Source organism: Maylandia zebra, linkage group LG17 (genome assembly GCF_041146795.1).
Source record: "Maylandia zebra isolate NMK-2024a linkage group LG17, Mzebra_GT3a, whole genome shotgun sequence".
NCBI classification, from domain to species: domain Eukaryota; kingdom Metazoa; phylum Chordata; class Actinopteri; order Cichliformes; family Cichlidae; genus Maylandia; species Maylandia zebra.
The window spans coordinates 14,951,766-14,972,169 of record NC_135183.1 but is presented as its reverse complement, the minus strand read 5'-3'; the positions used below and the strand labels follow the sequence as shown (position 1 = coordinate 14,972,169).

At 38.5% G+C, this 20,404-nt stretch overlaps 1 protein-coding gene across 2 annotated transcripts; it reads left to right on the top strand.

Moving 5' to 3' along the window:
- The first annotated feature begins 1,015 nt into the window (after nt 1–1,015).
- On the top strand, nt 1,016–15,091 carry prrx1b (paired related homeobox 1b). Of its 2 annotated transcripts, XM_004569345.5 has the most exons (5): nt 1,016–1,726; nt 7,038–7,213; nt 11,033–11,214; nt 13,201–13,235; nt 14,221–15,091. In XM_004569345.5, the coding sequence occupies exons 1-5, from the start codon at nt 1,480–1,482 to the stop codon at nt 14,274–14,276; spliced, it is 696 nt and encodes a 231-aa protein (XP_004569402.1). In that variant the 5' UTR covers nt 1,016–1,479; the 3' UTR covers nt 14,277–15,091. The 2 variants fall into 2 exon arrangements, with proteins under 2 accessions (XP_004569402.1, XP_004569401.1); XM_004569344.4 differs by lacking the exon at nt 13,201–13,235 and having other exon boundaries at nt 1,024–1,726.
- The last annotated feature ends 5,313 nt before the right edge of the window (nt 15,092–20,404 follow it).

Genomic DNA, 20,404 nt, shown 5'->3' with positions numbered 1-20,404 from the left:
CCAGACAGTTCAGTGCCTATTCAAGTGCCTGTATATAGATAACCAAGGATTAGACATGGTGCCCACTAAACACATTTGTAGATGCACTAACAAAGTGTGGGTTGACCCAAAAATTTTTTTAAAAAATTTGTTTGTTTTTTCTTTTGTTTTTAGAATGTATTTAGTGGCAGGAACATCACGTGTAACATACAAATAAATACACTGTCAAGAAATGTAAAACTCGTGCGTTTCTTTTTCGCGATCTAAAAAATGAAGAATAAAACATTGTTAAAAATCACGATAAAATACAAACAACTATCACTATTATAAAAAATACACTTTCGAGTGATGTTTGTGGGACCTCTCGCTGGCCTTGGTAATTAGTTTGTAGTTTAAGGAACGGTTTTCAGTTTCAAATCTAAATGTAAAAGAATGGATGGTTGGTGCCATAGTCGCCCTGTAATTTGCTTCTATCATTTCTCTAGCTCAGCCAGCACTCATGCGGACAATCCTGTGGATAGACTGACTGGCACTGGTTATGGTTGATTTAACTGGTGGCACACCGCAGGACATTCAGAGTGGGTTTATCAGCACACAAAGATAACAGCGTGCCTCCCTTCACACTCTGCTGCCTCCTGCATCCCCCGTAAGGACTCTCAAGCTGAGGTTTATCAGAGAAAAACGGCCAACACCAGGCGGGCTGTCGATGCTGCTGATGTGATGTTTTCAGCTGAAGGGGGAAGAGGGTGGTGGGGTCATGAAAAACGTCAGACACAGCAAAAGCGTTAGCACGCAATTACGGACTTCTTATTAAGAGTGCGGTTGAAAATCGGCCCACTTTCGTAGTGCAGCAAGTCTCTCTTTCCAGCTGTGTGTGTGTGTGTGTGTGTGTGTGTGTGTGTGTGTGTGTGTGTGTGTGTGTGTGTGTGTGTGTGTGAGAGAGAGAGAGAGAGAGAGAGAGAGAGAGAGAGAGAGAGAGAGAGAGAGAGAGAGAGAGAGAGAGAGAAGCTAGCCTGAAGGTGAGGCGGTAACGTCCTGCCTCCGTGCCTCTAGCTGCAGCTGAGCCAGATTTGTGCGCACACAGAACTTTACGCATCTGGTCGTCATCAGCAGCAGCGGCCACTCTTCCTGCTCATATGTGGCTCAAACCGAGGAGGAAGAGAACGTCTTCTTCTTCTTCTTATATGATTTCTTGAAATTGAAAAAAAAACGCGACTGGACGAACACGGGTCGGTCATTTTCTTCTCTGACTCGTACTGCTGGATGTATTGGCTGTAAAAAGATTTAGTGGGGAAAGCAGGAACAAGTTCGTTTGAGAACTCCGTTGCTGATTTGGATGTGAACAGATCCACCCTCTGCTCGGAAGTCCCGAGTTTTTATCTGGCTGTGTTTTTCTAGAGGCGCTGCTAGTGCTTTCTGCATGCACGGATCTACTTGGCTCACTTGCGCTTCTCTTTCTTATTACCGCTCTCTTTTTTTCTGCTGGTTCCCACTTGCGTCATGACTTCTAGCTATGCACATGTAATGGACAGGCAAGCTACGATACCAAACCGCCTGGAGAGCCCAATCACGTCTAACCTGGACAACTTGCAAGCCAAAAAGAACTTCTCAGTCAGCCATCTGTTGGATCTGGAAGAGGCCGGGGAAATGGTCGGTACCCAGGCAGACGAGAGCGTCGGGGAGACGGGGAGAAATATGCTGGAATCTCCGGGGCTGACTAGCGGGAGCGACACGACCCAGCAGGAAAGTAAGTGAAATGCTGATGAAAAAATGTTTTAAAAGGATGGGACGAAGCTCAAAATAACACGTTTTTTTCTTATTATTTGAAATAATCCTCAGCGAACTGTTTTAGCCCCTGTTGATATCCCAAGTTATCATTCATCATTTCTTGGAAACAAATCAAATCGCAGACAAAAGTAGTTCTCTTGACAGGCTGAAAACGAAACGTGTTTCTTTTCATGACTTGCTGGCGAACGTCCGCGCGCAGACCGCACGAACGGAGCTCTGCGAAAAGCCGCGCGCATGGAAGGAATCTTCTAGTGAGTTTTGGCAATGCATCATCCCTGACGGTCTCCCCCTCAAAATGACCATTAATTTACCATTAACACTCTGATGTCAGTGAAGTATGATGCTGATGGTGGACATGGTCAGTGAAGTCTCCTTACAAGTCTAACTTCGGAGTAATAAATCTTTTCCCCACGACTGTTGACCTCAGCAGGGCGCTTTGTTTTGCCCTACATTTAAGAAGAAAACACCAATAATGAATTTTGAAAACAGACTGAGTCATGTAGACGTGCGCAGGTGTGACTTATGCTTTGTGAATATTTGCATAGCCCTATCACAATTTTTATTAGAAAACATTTTAAACAAGGCCTCATCCCCGCTGGGTGTGCAAAAATGAAGCCGATATCTTTGACACTACAGAGGCGGGATCTAATCCCTGGGCTGCCGTTGGAATTCCACTGTGAGAATCGAGGTTAACATTTCCAACTTTTCTTTTGGTATACGTCACTGCCGAAGCCGACAAGAACCTGGATAAATTCAGCGCAAACAAACAAATACAAATAGATAAATAAATAAATAAAATGCCACTGCACGTCCTCTCCACCTCACCGCTGAGAGAGTAAATAAACGCTCCCTTCTCCCCCCTCCTCTTTTTCTGCTCAGAGGGCCATTTGGAGAAGTTGACACAAACGTTATAGCCTTTAATGAGTGTTATTGTTATTTTTAAAGGCTAAAAAATCGTCTGTGAGAAATATGGAGGAGGAAGTGGCGGGGTCACGTCGTTAATCTACGGTTATTTTCAGCCTGTCAAACACTTTCAGAATATCGGAGCCTAGTCATTTGTCATAATTACCGCGCGTGTCCTCGTTCCGACAATTAAAGAATCAAATAACAGCATCTCATCAGCTCTTAATTTGTGGAAACGTGACTCTGACAAACCACAGAAGGAACGAATCGATCGGATTTAGAAAACAAATGTTTTAGAGTGATGAGTAAAAACTGTAGTGCTAGTTTTCCGGCTTTTATTGCATTAAACAAGAAATCAGACTTGAGCAAGTTTAACATTATGATCTGAATTATTACGCAAGTACATTATTATTATTATTATTATTATTATTATTATTATTATTATTATAGGCAACAACTGATTCAAACATTTGAAACATTTTTAGTCCACGTTTAAAAAAAACTTTGCACAGATGTCCATTATTTGCTTGGGCGTCCGCAAAATTTAATAAAAATCCAAATAAAATAACAAAAAATTGCCAACTACACTTTTAGTTAGGAATCAGGTCCCCTCTAACGAATTTGTCTTGGCAGCAGGACTAATTGACTTTCACTGATCGCTGCTAATGAGATCAATCTATAGTCCCACGTGTTGACCACACTTGAAGCTGCCAGAAGGATGATGATGGTGCTGATGATGGCGCTGATGATGCCGATGGCTTTGATTTGCTGTTTTAAACATCACCCTGGAGGGTTAATTAAAAGCTGTGCGACACCAAACCGCTGCCCAGGCGCTGCACGATCTATTAAATGAATGAGTCTTTTCGGGAAGCTGAGTTTTTTAAAAAGCTATTTGTGCCTGCGTTCTCAATAAACCTCTACGTGACGGCATTTGGACCCATGAAGGTTTCCAAATATTTTATTCCACGAAGAAAACTCGCGTGGAATTGATAGTTTTTAAATACGCTTTAAAATTTAGAATTGTATACAAGTACTGTTAAAAATACCTGCGTGGATTCCGTTTTGTGTGGACTGTCCTCTGTCCTGTCATATTTTTTTTATTTAAAATCTAAAAATGAAGTCCGATAGAATACTGTAAATAAATACCTTTTTTATACAGGCCTACAAACCTTTTGATTTTATTTTTTTTTATTGCTGAATCGCCCTAAAAGTGTTATTTAGCAGTCAAAATGTTTAATTTAAGTTATATAATAACATTTAATTCCTATATGTTTAAATGAAAGTTTAGACGCACATTTAGGTTCTGACAGATCTTATTTGCTGTCCACTTTTCTCCGGTTGTAAAGTCGGCGGGAAGGGCGTCACGATTTGCTCCTTAACTCTCAGCCTGGAGACGCGCAAACGCTGGTTTCTGGTGAGAAAGCTGTATGCGGTCGTTGGTTTGCCATGTGTGGCCTTTACAACTCCAGTTTACTGCAATTTGTTCTTTTCCATTTAATAAACAGAGTTTCAGCCCAAAACTGTGGACCGTGGTGTCTGCAGAGCTGCTGTAATCACTTCTAAGAAACTTTGGTGCTGTAGCTATGTTAAATATTTTTGAAAAAAGAAAGAAAGAAAATAGGCACACACATTTTCATGTAAATTAATGAGGTTATTTGTTTTTGTCTGTGGTACTGCAACATGGTCATTGTTCTTTGTGAGATTAAAACGTGAAAAAGCAAAAAACAGGCCTGGAGAAGTCATGAAACTACTTATACTTGCATAAACTACTCTCGTTGTGGATTCAGTCCTTCCTTCCAAGATTTACGTTTTATTTTCAATAGAAATGAAATGAAGATGTCATTAGTAAAATCTATTGGCTTAAACCTCATGGTGGCAGGATGCCCACAAAAGGTCACAAGGCCAGTCTGATTAACTGGATTATGAAGAAGAAGAGCAAAGGATGGGGGTAGTTGTAGTTTTAGGTTTAAGGTATTTTTAAGGCATTTAGCGCATAAAATAAAGGCAAAAAATATGAATACAATAGCTACTGCTTTTTATTACTTTCAAGCACTTAAGGAATAAAATATCACTTCATGGATTTGTTTTAGTTAATGAAGCATCTTTGCACTCTCCTCCTCAGTTTATGGGTTGGCCTCAAATGTGAAGTAGAACCAATTTAAAGGGCTCAAAGAAACCAAAATGAACATTGTCACTCCAACCCTTCAGCAACCCCACCCCACCTACACACACACACATCTATTTGTGACTCAAACTGTCTTACAGCCTGCAGTAGCAATTGTGTTTAAACGCTGTGTACTGCAACCATAAAAATCATAATTATTTGTACTTATAACTGTTCATGGTTTCAGCTTCTGAGTCTCGATCCAGAAATAAAGGTGAAGATTCAGTCAAACAAAACAAATGAGACATTTGGTTGCAGCAGTAAAACAAATAATCGGGTCAACAGCAGCACACGATCAAAATCTGAAGCAAGTAAAGTGAAAAATATGGACATAAAAAAATCATAAATTCACACAAGAATACATTTTTTTTTATTTACAACAAATTATTTTTCTGTCTTTGCTTTTTTCCTCTTGCTATTTTTAATGTATAGGCCTGTAAAAATCCTTTGTATGGAGCAGCAGAAGAAAACACTTTGTGGTCAGCTTGACTGAAATAAATTCATTAAGAGTTACAGACAGACATCACTTTTTATTTTAAGGGCTCCATTTTCGATTCCAGCAGGTGAACAAGTTTACATTTGGGGTTTTTTGCCAATCGACTGACAGCAACTCTTAGAAGAAATGTTGACAGCTAAACAAACAGGTTACTTGACGATCGAGTAATGTTTGACACACTGCCAGGAGTGTGTGCGAAAAATGAATCAATACAACAACAATATCCCGTGTTTGGCTGAAAGTTCATATTTCTACTAACAAACATGCTCCAGAAATCTTTTTTTAAAAAGTGCATAAAACTGTAAATGAGCATGAAAGTTGAAGTAGTTTCTATAGACTTAAATAAAGATTCCAAGAAGTGGAAATTTTCAAAAGTAAAACTTTTTCTTCAACAGCAGCCAGCTCCATCAGGTAACACATTACCCGATGGATGAATGTTGTGAATAACTTTTAATTTTTAATGTATTCCACAAAATTTCCAGAGCATGTGACTGAAAGCCCAGAGAAAAACTGGTCTGTAAAAAGTGCTGCAATAAAAGTTCTACTTAATGATTTTTACATTAAAAAAATACACACAGATGTTTCCAGAAACACGGCCAATATTTGCCATTCTGGTTCATTAGATAAAGTTTATGGATTTCGTGTAACCCCAAAATAAAGAATAACACATTTAAAAAGAACTACTATCCCAACAAAACGAATGTGCTGAATACAAAATCCCAATCAGAGACACAAAATCTGTAGCAGCAAAAACCCAAATGATTCTTTTTGTCTCAGTTGACTGAAATCTCTCAAAATGTTATTACTGCTAAGTAGCATGAAACACTTGAGTGTATTGAGCAACGTCCTACCTTTGCATATGTGTGTGCACATAACTACAGACTGTGTGTATGTGTGGATGTAATTAGGAACACTTTAGATCACAGCCTTATTTTTCTGTGTGAAAGTGTTAGTTTGTGGTCCTGTTGTGCAGCCACAATTCACCAACACTGATTTCACCCAGCGGGAACTATCAGACTGAGCACATGGAGCTCTTCCATAATGAATTACACATTCAGCTTTGCCAAAGTGATTCTGTTACTTTTGTTTTTGGCTTGTGTGCTAGTTAGTTAGGTGAAGACCCAAGTGACGTGTTTCTGCAGATCCAGAAATTATTTCACAGCTTTTTAAAAGAAATCGTACTTTCTATGAGGGTAAATATTCATACATAATATATAGTTTTATATATAAACATTGTTTGTTTACAAGAAAATAATGATAAGGATAAACCACAAAAGGTACTGTTAATAAGTCAAGTCTTCCTCTAGTAAAATGTAGAGCTATGATACGTTGTGTCGTTCTTTGCGTATTAAACTTATTAAATGACCTTCTGCTCTAACTGGGCAGAAACAAACCTCAACTTGTTGACCTCAATCATCAGTCTTTAAGTGGTAGTGTATCTATCTGGCTATCTATCGATCGATCGATCAGTTTTATTCATTTTAATTTGTGACTCAAACTGTCTTACAGTCTGCAGTAGCGGTTGTGTGTCAATGCAGACAATGCTTCCTGCTGTATTTATATAACAATATAACAGTTACAATTACACTTATAGTTAATTGCAATTATAACTGTAATTATATAGTCGTTTGATTTTTTTTGGGTAATGCTTGAGCAGAACGAAGCTGTTCCTCTGATTCATAAAGTTCCTTCTTCCTCTTTGTGCAGATGAACAGATGAACACAGAGGAGAAGAAGAAGAGGAAGCAGCGCAGGAACAGGACCACCTTCAACAGCAGCCAGCTCCAAGCTCTGGAGAGGGTGTTTGAGAGGACACACTACCCCGATGCTTTCGTCAGAGAAGATCTGGCTCGCCGGGTCAACCTCACCGAGGCTAGAGTGCAGGTACGAAAAATGTATTGCCACAGGAAGGTGGCTTCAATGCTACGTGGCAAAAAAGAAGAAAAGATGTTTTCCTGAGATTATAAACCTTCAGTAATAATTCCACATTCTGATACTTTTATTTCGACAAATACTGATTCCTTGACATTTGATTCTCCTGTTATTTGAACATTTGATTGAACTGTTGGCTAGATTCTAACTTAGGTAAAGAGAGAAACAACAAATGCACTTATGAGATTTGAAATTAGTGTTGTACCAGAATAAGTCAGATATAAAATAAATAACTTTCTGTTAATATACAGATATGAACTTATATGATACAAATCTTAAAATAGAACATATTAAATGAATATTTGACTAAGCTGAAAAGTTTTAATAGGAAACTGCAGTGCACGCGGTCACACAAACAGCACGACTCCTCACAGCGTCAAATCATCTGTTAGCTTTTAACTTAGTGTATTTGGTTATTAATCCTTCCTAATAGGCGAAAGTCATTAACAGCTTTAGATTTTGTGTTGAACTAAACTGATAAGAGCTGACAAATATCTCTTATCATGCCAGAGTGATCTTTTAGATAATTACTGATACTGTAAAGTCTGTTAGCGGTTTGCAAAAACTCCCCAGTGAACCGACCGTGATTAGAAAAGTGGATGTAATGATGTTTAATTTCCTCAGTTGTTTACAAAATGTGTAAAACACACAAGTGCTGCAACAAAAGGGCTGCTAAATACGATGCTGTCAGCGGGAGAATGAACTACTGACTTTGATATGAACGCCACAAAAACAGATACAAACTGGAATGTATAGTGTTCTGAAATGGGTCTCGTAAAATGAATGTTTCCAGTTGTTAGTAAAAGTTTTGAATTCATGAAGGATTTTTCATCCAGACACACACTTGCGTGCACCGAACATCTGATAGTCTGCATTTCTGTTCATGAAGCATGTGTTGTATTCCAGCGTGTCATATAAGTCTAACATACTGAATTAGAAATGATGTGTTTTATTATGTTGCGTTATAATTTTTTCGATATATATTTCACCACAAAATAATTTGCATGAATGCAATAAGAGAAAAAGCGTTCAAAGATCAACTACAATTTGAATTATTGTCAATCAGTCCTTTGGTAATAGATTCTGTCCTACAGCAGCTTGACTGATATTATGATTTGCATATTTAAAAAATGGTACTGTGGTGTAGTGGTTAACAGGTAACCTCACAAGCAAGAAGGTTTTTGGTGTGAACTTTGTGGTCTGCTGGGGCCTTCCTGTGTAGACTATGAGTGTTCATTGATTGCTTCCCAAAGACCTTAAACATGCATGTTGAATATGATAAGATGGTTCTCATTTGGGCAAAGGTGTGAAAGTGAGAGCGGGTGGTTGACTGTCTACGATGGACTGGAGATGGGCAAGACGTATCCTATCGCTCACATTATGTCTCCTTCCTCTATGTCCCTTAGGTGGAAAAGTAGTAAAGAAAATGGATGGATTAAAAAAAACATAATTATAAATGTTTTTATTAATTACAAAACATGTAAATGTCATTGAGTTTATAGCTGTCACACAGGCGATCAACTTTAAGGTAATTAGCCGTACGTTCAGCAGCCCCAGTTCAGACAGCAGACTCTGAGATGACATTTATGTAAATGCAAACGTCACACTCAGCTCATTCTTTGTCCTCACAGCTTTATGACCAGTGTTTGTTGGTTTTCTCTTTGTTGTACTGGATAATCTGCCACTCTTCACTTATAAACAAGAAAACATTTTTTCTTAAATGCACTTAGGTTTGCCCTAGAAACACGTGACTTATGACTAATAATTAAACACGTGCATTTCTTGCAGGTATTGATATATACAGTGTCTATAAACAAATCAGTGCTATCTTTATACAAAACAATGAAAGTATTTATTCTGTGGCCAGAGTGAGAGGGAAAGAGGAAATAGTGATCTGGGAGTGAGACAAGCAGCACATCTGTGATTAATGTGTAGCAGAGAGCAATGCAGAAATGCTTTGATAAAAGACTTTGGGTAATTCCTGAGGCAGTGCGTCAGCAAGCCCCTCTGAGTGCATACAACTTATAATAATGAACTCAGTTTCAGAGTAAGGAAAAACATCAGCATCCTCCACCTCAGTCATCGTCTACTTAATGAGATGGTTCTGCTGGTGGGGGGTGATAAGGACGGAAAGAGGTGAACTACAGATGAAGCATGGACACACGAGCGAGAGCGTGTGGACGCATGGTCATTTTAGACATTAGACTAGATATTTGGATTGGAGACAAGAGTTTAGGTGGTCTTTATGGATCTGCTCCTTTATGGGTAAAGATTTTACTACAATTTAATAGACATGAAGCATTTCTTTTATACTGTGTTTGTCTTTTAATTGACATTAATTGCTGTTTGTGTACAGAATGTAGAAAATGAGCTTTCTTGTGTTTAAAATGTGTTGAAGAGTGAGACACAACTATTTAAAAAAAATCCATAATGATAGATCGATATTTAAAAATATCTGAAAATATCTGTTACACTGACCAATCGTAGCTTCAAGGGATTTCTATAGATCTTCAGACAAAATCAAAACGTTGATTATCCCTGTAAATAATAGTGGAGTGTAATATGGTCCATGGAGTGCATGTATGAAGCACTTGTTAGGCCATTCAAAAAGCAAAGTTACTGATTTGCCATTATATCCTGATCTGGGTATGAGAACACATGTCTGAGGATGACTTTCTTTATTTTAGAGCTTTTACCAACAGCTCAGAATTTTCTCTCACAAGTGAAACTGTGAGTGTGAGACACCATATAAAACCTCTTTTTCTTACTGATGTCATACGACTTAATTCAGTGCTGACTGAGAAATTTTAGCGTATTTGACTGCAAACTGTTGTAGGATACCACAAAAAAAAAACATCTTACTTCGGACACAGTGAGCACGAGAAACATTTAGAGCTTCTATTTCACTGCATGGTTAGAGATAAAATGCGGTTTGTTGAGCAGGCCACAAAGTTGGCGATTACATGGAGAATTATGAAATTCTATGAATGTGCCCAGACTATAAAGATAGAGGTTTCTGACACATTACCAGCTTTCAAGGTCAAAACTTAAAGTATATTAAAAAAAAACTTCTTGCTTAATTGACCAACATTTTGGTCAATACAAAAAAAAAAAAAAGACCAATGAGTCTGGAAAGACTCACCATAGTTCCTCATACTTCACAGTGCTGTGCCCAAGCTATAAATATTAATAGTCTGGAAAAAACTGAAATTTTGGCATTTTGGGCATCACCATGTTGTTTTATTGGAGTCAGAGTTTACTTTATATGTGGACGAGAAAGTGGAGCTAAAAGTATATTAGGGAAGGCTTTCTTTAAAGCCTGATATCGAATCAGTGTCAGAAATATTTAAGCAGGACCACTGGCATACTGGTTGGTATGTGTGTATTTAGCTAATGAAATCATAATAACCCGTTGAATAAATCTATTAACTATGGTTGAAATTTTGCTGTGAGAAGTTGAAGCTTTTTCAATGAGAAAAAAGCTTGAATACAACTCTTTCAGCTGTATTCAATTGAGTTTAGCTTTATTTATATAACACCAAATCTCAAAACCAATGCAAAGGAAGAATTCTCTTCTCATTGGTTCTTTAACAGGAAGAGACTGCAGTATGACTCTTCAGCAATGGCTTCATATCTAGTGGCTACATCTTATTTTTGATATACATATATGTATGTTATGTTTGGATTAAAGGAGCAGTGCTTTCATAGTCATGAAGATTAAAAAGCGATGACTAAAAGACAAACAATGTGCTCTGTCCTTTGACTTTGCAGGTGTGGTTTCAGAACAGGAGAGCTAAGTTCCGCAGGAATGAGAGAGCTATGCTGGCCAGCAAAAATGCCTCGCTCCTCAAATCTTACTCAGGAGATGTGACGGCAGTGGAGCAGCCAATTGTGCCTCGCCCTGCACCTCGCCCCAACGACTACCTATCTTGGGGGAGTGCTGCGCCCTACAGGTATAGTCCCCTCGAACATCACTTAATAATCTTGCAGCCACATTCTGTGCACAAAGCCTACTTTGAATACAAATGGAATTCATTTTCTCAGTTTAGAGAAGGACTTCCATTTATTAGCAATTTCCCAAGAAATCTTTCCTTTTTCCCAGAAAAAGGGAAGAAAGAAAGGAAGGTGGGGAAAGTATAAAAAGCCAGAAGAAATAACCACTAACACGAGCAGTAACATCACCGTAACAGTTCTCTCTCTCTCTCTCTCTCTCTCTCTCTCTCTCTGTCACACACACACACACACAGATGCTGCGTTCTGTTATTGTTTAATTTCCTCCTCTCCTACCTGCACATACTTTTCATTGTTCCGCTAAAAGTTTTCATCTCCTGTGATCCTGAACTCAAGCAGACTTATACCTCAGACAGTTCACACACACACACACACACACACACACACACACACACACACACACACACACACACACACACACACACACACACACACACACACACACACACACTACATTCAAACTATATTTCTACACCAACAGCGATGCCTTGTGCATTTCGAATAGTAAAACAATGTTATTTTTCTTTTTGTCTAATTGTCCATGCAGACAAACCAAGGCTCACTGCAGCAGCATATTCTGTGTATCCAAAGCCGCATGCATCTAATGCCTCCATGCCGCAGAGCTTTAATAGAAAACAGTTAAACGTCCCATGTCCTCTTGTGCAGCCTTAAACAAAATGATGAACATCTGCACCAAGTTTCAATTAATTCAGTCTGATTGCTTTTGGGTAAGCTCGCTGACAGACAGAACAACAAACAGACAGATAAATAAACAGCAAATAAAACAACTCTCTGCTTTTCAAATGTGACATGCTCATCTATTACAATGAACATGCACACTTTAATATGACCAAATCACACATACACGAGGTCTCAGAAGCTGATTAATCACTAAAATTAATTTCTAATTAAAAGGACTGAATCACCCAGTGCATTTGTTTGAAACTGAGCTTTAGGTTATTACAAATCCTTAGCAAATGTGAACCAACGTGGAACAATCTAGAGATAAAGGAAAAGTTTAGTCTTTAATAATAAAAGCAGACTAAACTACTGATGAGTTTAATCTTCTTTTTAAAGGATTTGTTAAAAAATAAAAATAAAGTAATGGCAGATTAAAAATATATACAAGTATTAAAAAAAATCACCATTAACCCAAATTTAATCTTCATAAACACATAAATATTTACCTGCATTTTACTTCCAAATTTACTTCTTGAAAGTCATTTCCTTTTTATAAAAAAAAGTCTCTTCAGCTTAAACTATTAGAAGTCTATACATCCCTAAATGTCTGGCCTGTCCATTTATTTCTCGTTGATGAACAATCAGGCGGAAAAAATTTCCACTTCATTTCTATAGCACTGAATATGAATAATATCGCACAATAATCTAAAGCCAGATTGTGTTGACAGTGCCGTCCTGACTGTCTCTGAACGATTACACTGTAAACCCAAATGTTCAAATTCATTCGTGTAAACCTTCTTTAAAAACAAACAAAAAAAAAAACGTTTTTTGAAATAACAAATTGTATATTCAAAAAATATTATACTCAAACATTTTATATATTGTTCTAGGTATGTGTAGACTAATGTTTTGTAAGTGTCTTACTGGCACCTCTCAAAAGTGGAAAATCTTGCAAGAAATGAATGTAGTGAATGTAAATGTCTCGACTGCAGCGTTTCATTTGTGATGGTATAAACTGGTTTAAAACTAGATGTTCCTGACTAAAGTAAAGGACTCTGCTTTTGTAGAGAAGAAAACCTTAAACCAGAGACTATGACAATAAAGAAATCTCAAGTGAAAATATTGGAGTTATATATATACTTAAAAATACTTAAGTAGCCAAGTACTACATCTTGCATGTAATGAAAATATTTAAATGATGAAAAAAAATGTTATTCACAATGACAACTTGATCTATTTGTTTTCAGGAGAAACGACTGGCAAGCATGTATGCCTAAAATAGGTACATGTAGTCTTTCCATTTTAATAACTGTAGTGAAAGTTGAGTGAATGTGACCTTTAAATGCTGTAATACTGAGTTAAAGATCGACCTCTGTTCCTACATTTTCATTCTGCCTTTTAAACTCTCTACATCTTTGCCTTCTACCCTTCATATGCAACTTTAATCTGTTGCACACATCTAACTTTAAGCTAATTGTGGTGAATCAAAACACCATTTTCCTCTCCCTGTCCCTCATCTAACCCCTCTGTCAGCACTTGAGGGCTGGGGATAGATCCTATGACCCTCCTGAAGAGGTGATAATGTGAAAACAAACCATATTAAATCCACTACTGACCCCCATGACCCCTCTGTGCTACACTACACGAGATAATGAACATCGCACAGAATGACAGCGCTCTCCTGGGCAACATTTTTGTGACTCTGGTTACACTGGTCATGATTTACAGTAATTCTCAGTTCTGAAACTGAGTATAAAATGTCAAACCCTACAGCTGCAGCCAGGGAAATCTTTGTAGCAATAATGCTTTGTAGTGCCAAGAGTTCACTGTGCATTATCCCTAAGCTGGTATCCAATGGTGGCAGCGTGAGTGCCGCAGAAAATATTGCCCACAGAGAGTCTCTTTCTCTTTCTCATATATATATATATATATATATATATATATATATATATATATATATATATATATATATATATATATATATATATATATGGGTCATTATCTTTCTGCTTATCTTTCTGATTTCTGCTGATTAGGTTTCACATACTGCTATTAACAGACAATATAACCACCAGCTTGGTGCCTAGACAACAAACATGCAAAAACACCGGTCATGTTCCTGTAGGGATTTTAGCTTTCAGAGTAGTTGATGTCACATTTAGTTTCAAAGGTTTTTTTGTTTCTTTACATATTTACATAGCTGCAGGTGATACTGTAATCCACAGATGATGTAACTTTTCACCTATTCTTCCTCCTTCCTCTCTCAGTGCCATGGCTACCTACCCACCCACCTGCTCCAACACCAATACATCCCAGGGAATGAACATGGCCAACAGCATTGCCAATCTGCGACTCAAAGCCAAGGAGTACAGCTTGAACCAGGTGCCCACAGTCAACTGAAACACTGAGAGGCTAGGGGATCCCAGGGGAAGGGAAGGAGCCCTCTCTACTACAAGACCCCCCAGACCCAGAGAAGGACATTGTCTCTGGGATGAACATTATTCCACATACTCTGGATCAAGAAGTATTCTTTTCTTTCTGGAGCAGCCATGATGGTATACTACTATCAATGTACCAATGTGCAAAAGTGCAAAAGCGTGTGATGGCAGGATTTTCCCCAAGCCAAGTTTTCTTTTTCTCCTCAGCATCACTGAATTCTTGTTCACACAAAAAGACATCTAGACTGGATGCTGTAGCCAAATATCTGCACAGTTTTGCATTTGTGATTGTGACTTAAATGGAGGGTTAGTTCCAGTCAGAGAACTTGCTTAAATGGAGACTCATATGGACTACATGGAATCCCACTTTTTCTATGGTGTTGGATAAAATTACACACCATAATTGGGATCATCTACTTTCTTTCTTTTTATGTCTTCAACAAAATGACAATGACTTCCTCTGACATTTATACAATTTAAATTTTTTTTCACATTTCTTTCCATTTTATACCACTGACAAACAAACATTTTCAACACATTTTGAATTTCATGTAATAGTCCAATATAAAGGAGAGGCTAATGTATTTCTGAATCCAAAATCAGTAGATAATTTCATATGATATCCTTTATTTGTAACAGAATAAAAACTTGTATATGAATAAACATGCGTTTCAAGCAATAAAATTGCAGTTTCAACACATATCAGAAGGGAGAAAACAGTTGTTTTCCAATATTTTCCAGGTTTCCAACACTTTCTTTAAACAGTTCCTGAGTCTTTATGCTTGCAGATTATTATAACAAAAATATACTGCCTACGATCAGTCAGCCTTGAATTATGCTTCAAGAATTATAAGGAATAAGTGTGTTTATAGATGAGACCATTTGGAAAGCAAACTGATCACGAACCTCATGCAAACCCCATAAAAAGAGAGATTTACAACCAGAGAACAGATGCTCCTTCAGAGAAACCCCAAGGTCCTCCTGCTTTGTGTGGGGGATAGGCTTGGGGGAGGGGTGTTTTCCTGATTACCACAACCTGAAATTTCCATCTTAAAAATAGGATATTTATGAGCGGCGAAATCTTGTCCTTGCTATGGAGGCCCTCGGGTCTTGTTTAACTGTATGACTCTTAAACAAGGTGTTTCTTCTCCCTGCCCCTCATAACCTTCACTGTCAACAAACATAAGTTGATACTGGTCTTTGAATGGTGTTCCCAGACTGTAAAAGCCAGGTTGAATGAAACCGTAGCTGATGAGGAAGTGTTTTAATTTGGTGGACTTAAAAAAAATTGGCATGCGTGCCATCGTATGAAACGAACGAACGAATTGTCATTTGCATAAGTTTACACTTTGCCTAAACCTTTACGTTAGTGGTGTCAGCAACATTACATATGTGTTGAATGGTGTTTGCAACATCTCCTTCATTCTTATTGTTATGCACGAATCTGTAGAAAACTCAGTGGGATGCAGGCCTTAAACTGTTTATAAGAATGAAAATCTTCATTTACACACAGTAATTTGGGTAGTTTTTCATAATTCAAGTATCTTCAATGCAAGCCGGCACTGTCAAACAGTTACAGAGCAGAGCAAATGTTAGTCATAAGGAGAGAAACGGTTCACTGATGAGATTTTAGGGTTTTTCCTGACTTGTATGTCACTTTTAAGGAGGGGTTTTTCTTTTTCCTTTTCACCCATTTCATTTCTTGCTCTGGGTTGTTTTCCTGATCACTGATCCCTGACTTTGGGATGTCCAGTGTCAGACCCCTGTCACCCTCTCCCCTGCCAGGCGCCCAGGCTCACCTTTCACAGCCAGGGCCTGGCTGCCCCGAAGTAATTCCAGATGTGGAGATCTTTTTGACCTCCCAACCCACCCCCACCTCAGCTTCCCTTCTTCATCCTCCTCCCCCAGTTTCGCCTCCAGGCCCTGGACTGCAACTCCATCAGGGCTGACAGCGTCCCCTCAGACATCGTCTCTACTTGAATGAGCACATGACATACAAGGCAGCTCCCCCATTACCACCGCTCCTCCTCCACCCGTCACCCTCACCCACCCCCCCCCCATCTTAGCAGCACATCTGGAGCTCATTACAGAGGAGACAGTAAGAGCGAGGGAGGGGTGAGGAGTCTGCATGCAGAGTGTGTATGTGCAAGAGAGCGGGAAAGAGAGCGTTACTTAACTCGGCTCCTTTGAAACATCCATCTTTTTTCTTCCTTTGTTCCTTTCTCCTTTTGCTTTTTTCTCCTTGACTTTTGCATTTCACCTTCTTTTCTTTGCTTCCTGCCCCTCACTCTCTGCCTGGAGTAAGCTTTGTTCTGCCATCAGTGCCACATGATCACAAATACTTTATTAATGAGTGGTTTTGGAAAAGAGCTCAACACAAAAAATAGAAAATCTCCAAGCAGTCTGAGTGAAATACTGCACAGCTGTTAACAGTGTGTGGTTTGGGTGAACAACCAAAAGAATGTCCTGAGATGTGGAGTTTCCACGCAAGTCAAGTTGACTGAGAGGTTGCACTATTTGTGTGATTAAGTCACTATTATTACACACTTTTCATAAACACAGATGCAAGCTCGACTACACCCTCTGTTGGATTGGAAAGGAAACATAATTAACTTCAAGCTGCCATCCCAAGGCTAACATTGGTGAGCATATGAACTGTTCTTGCATTGCCAACGAGTGGTTGTTTTCCTTTTCTTTACAATCTGTCTGCTTTTTCCCCATAAAAACGATGCTTGCTTTTACTGATTAACACGTGTTATTTGTGAAGCCTGTGCTTCCACCAGAAGGCATTTAACCTGAAGAGGTAGCCCTCACTTTTGCACATTTGACCATCATTTGTATTATGTGCAATAACTTCAGGATGGAGTTGATGGAATGTTCTTCAAAATTTTACTCAAGTACCTTATTCAAATTGTACTTTCTGTTACTACATGCCGGAAAATTGACAGCTTTGCTTTTATGCTCAGCTCTCTCTTAAACACAACAGAGCTTTGAGTTTTCAGTATAGGTTTCTGCATCTCTCTGTAGTCTTATCCATCTCAGAGTTTTCATGCGAGTGCAGTCACCGAGCATAATACGAGATGCTGTTTTGTTTGGGGTGGGGTTTTTTTTACATTCAAGAAGAATTTCAGCCGAGTGAAACTGTCTGGACTAATGGTAGTTCTCAATCTTTCTCTCTAGGTGGAGAAAAAGAGAACATGAGTAAAACCTTTGGCTTGTTTGATCTGACGACGAGTAAACAAGTCAAAGGTTTTTGTAGCTCATCTAAACCTTTTTATGTCTGGAGGGCAAACTGAGTCAGCATGCCTGAAACATTTCCAATAATTCCTGTTTGCTCATGAAAACTGTGCACACACAGGAGCATAAGTCATAGCCGATACAAAGGGTGGTGGATGTTACTTTGTTTTAGTTAAGATTGTTGTCCTTATCTTCTGGTATCTGGCACATCTAATCATTTGCTCAGGCATCTTGCACTGTCTTATTTCCTTGTAGTGATCACAGATTTGAACTTGGGGATTGCAGTGTTATTGTTACATACAGGGGTGATGGTCAATGCTCCAAAAATAAGAGTTAACCTTTAAATCCAAAACTCCAAATGAAAGGCTTTCTGCACAGATCCTGGGTTTTCCCATGCTGCAGTTAACATAGTAACAAAGATAGTTTTTGTCTCCTCCTGGATCTAACTTAATTATGGTGTGATAAATGCTTCTGGCTCAACTTAAATAGCTGTTTGGACTATTTTGGTCCTGGATGAATTAGCATTTTAATTCTCTAAGCCCTTCTGAGGTCCAGCAGGGAAACAACCAAAACAACAATTATGGTGAGTGACGTGACGTGAGCTCTGAGACGCCATCGTTGTATAATCATCGGCAGAGCTCATATTCCCTTATGGCACATGAACTATTTAAAGGAGTTTGTCAATTACTTACAGGAAGTTCAGCCTCTCGCAGCTGAACAAATGTATGACCTGGGAAATATGACAGAAGTCTCAAGAGCACAAACATTTACTGAGCACAGGGAATATTACATTATTCATCGAACAGGCCTCGTAACACATTTGTGTTTTTACTTCTCGCTGCCTTTAAAACCGTCTTTCACGATAGAAGTAAAGCAGCTAAGCACTTTAAAAGACGACGTTATCAGATTATATCAGATTGTAAGATTACAAGCAGAAAGAGGGAGTGGGCTGTGTATCTCATGTGCATGTCTGCGCGTGTGTGTATATGTGTATCCATATGTGTAAATGCACCAGTATGATTGCATTTTCAGATCACTTTGCATGACGGCATAAAAAAGTTGTGGTTCAATGCAAAAAAAAAAAACCTTGAAATTCTAATATATAAAAATTTCACGATTGGATTTTTTTTAGTACTTTTACTTAAAAGTAAAGCTGCCATAGTTGCACCTAAACAGGAACTCAGATTATTAAATGTCTCACTCCCTCTGCTGGACACTGAGAGAATGCACAGCTGCGACACAGCCAGGAAAAACAGTAATCTCAGCTGCTCCATAAGTAATAAGTGTTCGTGCTGATATAAACACATAAATCAAAACATTAAATGAAATCTAAAATCCGAACCACCTATAACTCAAAATAAAAAATAGGTTAATTTCTTAAAATAAATATGGTGCATTTTGTGTATTCTCAACAAGGTTTTTTAAAAAATGCAACGCAAAATCAAGGATAATGAAACTAGAACATTTTAAATGTTTGTACAGTTGTTCAACCATCAAATTTAATCGCAGAAACTGATTTAAAGTAAAGCTAATTTAATTTTTCTTAATGGTCTTCAGAAATTCAAATCTAGCTTGAATCAGACATAGATCTCCACAAGAAATCAGAAAATTCAAGTGAAAAAACTAAAACTAAAAAACATGAAAAATGAGCACAAATTTGGAAGCATTCCAGTATAGTGCAATCAATACACTTTTTGTCTTTTGGGCTGATTTAGCTGGGCTAAAACTAAGAAAGCTGTGAGGAGACGTGCACCCCGTTCTGTGATTCTTCCCATCACACCCAATCCATGTTCCTCTGTGTTCCTGACTGAAATAGAGAACAGTAAACCTCCTCAGCTATCTGTAGCAGTTTTCTTTAATGGGCCTCGTGGTGGCCAGTTAGAGATGATTTGAAGAAACATGATCCTGGAGCTGGATCACATCAACTAAATGTTGGCACATCATATGGGTCTGGGCACGCATGAGGATGTAGGAGTAAGCGATAGAGAAATGTCTGTTTTTGGAGAGTGTTTGTGTATGTAGGTGTGCGTGTATGTGTGCGCGTGTGTGTGCAAATCAAAGTATAAAGAGAGCTGCAATTTAAGCACAAGTCTTTAGATCTGTGCCTGAACTTTAGGCAAGGTTTCTTTTTCTCATTTGAAGGCAGGTTTAGTTTTCTGTAACAGTTTGGCTCAGCTGGAGCCTGTGTGTGTATGTAGGTGTGTAAGTGCAATCAGCACTATATAAATGGAAGTGAGCTCCAAAATGAATATCATTGTCACATCTCATGCCAGAGCAAATTCTCCATCCAAAACGAACAATTTGGAGCCTACGCCTGCCATGGAAAATCTGCCTTCAATTTTCCCAGTGGTGGCGGTGTGCGCAGTCGCCCCTCAGACTCTTTTTTTCCACTTTCACACACATACATTGACTTCACAAACCAAAGACCAGGCTTTCTTTTCCCTCACACACACAATGACTTGTTGAACCAGTTGGCCTGCAGCAAGTGGACCCCACAGTTTATTTTTTTTTCAATTATCCATTTAGCGTAAGTGGCACTCGGCTGATGGGCAGCACGCCGAGAGGAAATGTTTGTATTGTCCTTATTTAACAATGGTGTTTAAACTAATACCTGATTAGCAAGAGTGAATCACCTTTGGGAAATAGATTTTTAACACTGCTCTGTTTCTTTTCTTTTACTTATAGTAATGACCCATCAGAATTTCTTCAAAACAATGTATACACTTTTTCTCTTCCTGACATACTATGTGTGTCTATGTGTGCTGGCCTGTCTTGG

Coding starts and splice junctions, on each gene's coding strand:
- prrx1b (XM_004569344.4), top strand. CDS start 1,480: ATGACTTCTAGCTATGCACATGTAATGGACAGGCAAGCTACGATACCA. Junction 7,214..11,032: donor TCACCGAGGCTAGAGTGCAG/GTACGAAAAATG, acceptor TTGACTTTGCAG/GTGTGGTTTCAGAACAGGAG. Junction 11,215..14,220: donor GGGAGTGCTGCGCCCTACAG/GTATAGTCCCCT, acceptor TTCCTCTCTCAG/TGCCATGGCTACCTACCCAC.